Consider the following 2,500-nt stretch of genomic DNA (forward strand, 5'->3'; position numbering starts at 1 on the left):
TCCCCAAGATCAGCCAATAGCAGATGGCAATTTCAGGAGCATCAATAGCTTTTTAGCATTAGATGTTTGGGATTTAGTTCCTCTTTTAAGCCCCTGACGCACCAAGCCCACGGTCGTCCGTCGGTCAGTGTCTGGACCGTCGGTGAGGCCATTTACACCTGGCGTTAACATGTGTTTTCTGTGATCAGATTGCAATCAGATTGTGTTTTATCACTTGAAATGCAAGGTGTAAACACCCCCAAAACGCATTGAAGATGGATTGCAATCTGATTGGCCAAACCACCTCCGGACGTGGTCAGGGATGCATTGTGTACACATTGAACACAATTGTCAAATGCAATGTGTCCTCTCAATCTGGATTCAGCAACTTTATGCGGATTGAGAGGACAACCATTTCTGCAATCTGATTGCAATCAGATTGCAGAAAACGCATGTTAACGCCAGGTGTAAATGGAATCAGGCTGAAGTGATAAAATACAATCTGATTGCAATCTGATGATGGCAGAAAACGCATGTTAACGCCAGGTGTAAATGGCCTCTCTGTGTGTTTGCAGTGTGTCCCGTATCATTGGCTCTAGTCTGCCTTGTCGCCGGCTTTTCCGGCCGATTCAACATGTACGAGTAGTCGGTAAGAGAAATCCCTCTGATTGGCTGGTGCACGAGAAGAGGCGGGCACACACACCAAACCTTCTTCTCATTTTTCATCTTATCTCGTCTGATACACACATGTTTTCACGACGACGTGGCCTTCGGGAAAGCCCCATTGAGCCTGTCGCTGCATGATATCACCCATTTAGTGCGCTTTCTTTTTTTCTTCTTCCACAAGCAAGAGAGATATTCTCCATTAGGAGTAGCTCGATTACCGGCGTCTACGTAGTGTAGCGGTAGATTCCCTGCCTACCAACATGAGGGTCGCAGGTTCGCGCCCCCGTGTTACCTCCGGGGCTTGGTCGGGCGTCCGTACAGGCACGATTGGCTGTGTCTTAAGGGTATGTGTCCTGGTCGCTGCACTAGCGCCTCCACTGGTCGGTTGGGGCGCCTGTTCGGGCGGCGGAAGGGAACTGGTGGGAATCGCGTGATCCTCCCCCCACATGCTACGTCCTGCCGGGGGAAGCTCCCCGCTGTCAGGTGAAAAGAAGCGGCTGGCAACTGCGCATGTGTCGGAGGAAGCATGGCGCTAGTCTACGGCTCTCTCCAGATCGGCAGAGGGTGGAGCAGCGGCCGGGCCAGCAGGGGGGAAATGGCCAAGGGGGTGTCAAAATGGTAGCTAAACCCTGCTTTGTTTCATGAATATGGTTTGTATATCTGCAGTCCTAGGTCTCGTGCAGGCAGAGCGTACCTGCTAGCTGCCAGTCGGCTGTAGTCTTTGTGGTGCCTTCAAGTGCAACTTTTCGGCTCCGACATCGGAGACGTGAGCGGCCTTTGTTGCCCGCTGCTTCTTTGACGTGGGTTTGATGTGTCTGGGAACTTTGAGCTGCCCGTCATTTTTGTGTGATACCCAAGAGATTAATGCTTATTTCTTTTCTTTTTTGTCTCTGATTCTTCCCTCTCTTCCTCTCTATCTGTCTCCTCTCTGTTCTTCCCCCTTTCATTCTGTCTCTCTCTCTCTCTCTCGACCTGTCTCTCTCTCTCTGTAGGTCTCTCTTACAGCAGCTGCAGAAGCTTCAGTCGTTGGTCTCGGGGAAAGTTGTTCCTCGGTCTTGTAAAATGGCCTCAACGCAAACTGGAACCTGCCTCATGGTAACTAACACACACACACACACACACACACACACACACACACACACACACACACACACACAAAGATATGTATGCATAGTAGGGATGCACGGTCTGATATTTCTGTACTCGTTAAACTACTGATACGACCGCACCCGATACCACTTAACGGCAATGTGACGTGATCACAGCTCAGTGTTTCCCCTACCATTCTACAGGCCTGGCGGGCCCGCCAGGCCAGAAAGAAAATGCAAAAAATAAAAATTTGATTTTTTTTTTTCTGCTCTCCCAAAAATGGCAATAAACCTTTATGGCATATTATTACAATACAACAATACTGGTGTTGACAGTGTTGACAGTAATAGAAGATGCCAAATCATTCAAAACAATAAGCATTTTGCTTTTAGGAGCATCGTGCCAGCGCTGTTCTCGCTGTTCCAAAACGTGTCAACGTGTGTCATTGCCTGGAAAACGCACATCCCATAATACAACTGTTCGCATCGCATCCCATAATAGTATGATGATACTTGGGATGCCATTGCCAACATGGATGTGAACAGGTTAGCTAAAAGTTTAGCGTCGCCAGCGACGGCCCCCACCGTTGCGGTCGGGGTACGTTTCGAAATCCCTCCAGGCCTGTAGATTTGTCTAGGCAGGGGAAACACTGCAGCTGATAAAGCATTGCAGAGAAGCTTGGCTGTTCACACGTTTTACGTGTAAAAAGTGCTGCCTGAAGCGCTTTGGAGAAATAAAAATGCAGATGATGATAACGTTGCCCAAT

At 48.9% G+C, this 2,500-nt stretch overlaps 1 protein-coding gene across 1 annotated transcript in view; it reads left to right on the forward strand.

The window, feature by feature from the left end:
• The window catches only part of creb3l1 (cAMP responsive element binding protein 3-like 1), a gene marked incomplete at both ends in the record, with an annotated part of 71,007 nt that overhangs the window by 64,606 nt on the left and 3,901 nt on the right, over positions 1-2,500 (forward strand). Inside the window, one exon of the mRNA XM_083632911.1 lies at positions 1,638-1,740. Coding sequence (XP_083489037.1) covers positions 1,638-1,740 — 103 coding nt within the window. The remainder of the gene's footprint in view (positions 1-1,637; positions 1,741-2,500) is intronic.

The sequence above is a fragment of the Poromitra crassiceps genome (assembly GCF_964638095.1).
Source record: "Poromitra crassiceps genome assembly, chromosome: 3".
Lineage (NCBI taxonomy): Eukaryota > Metazoa > Chordata > Actinopteri > Beryciformes > Melamphaidae > Poromitra > Poromitra crassiceps.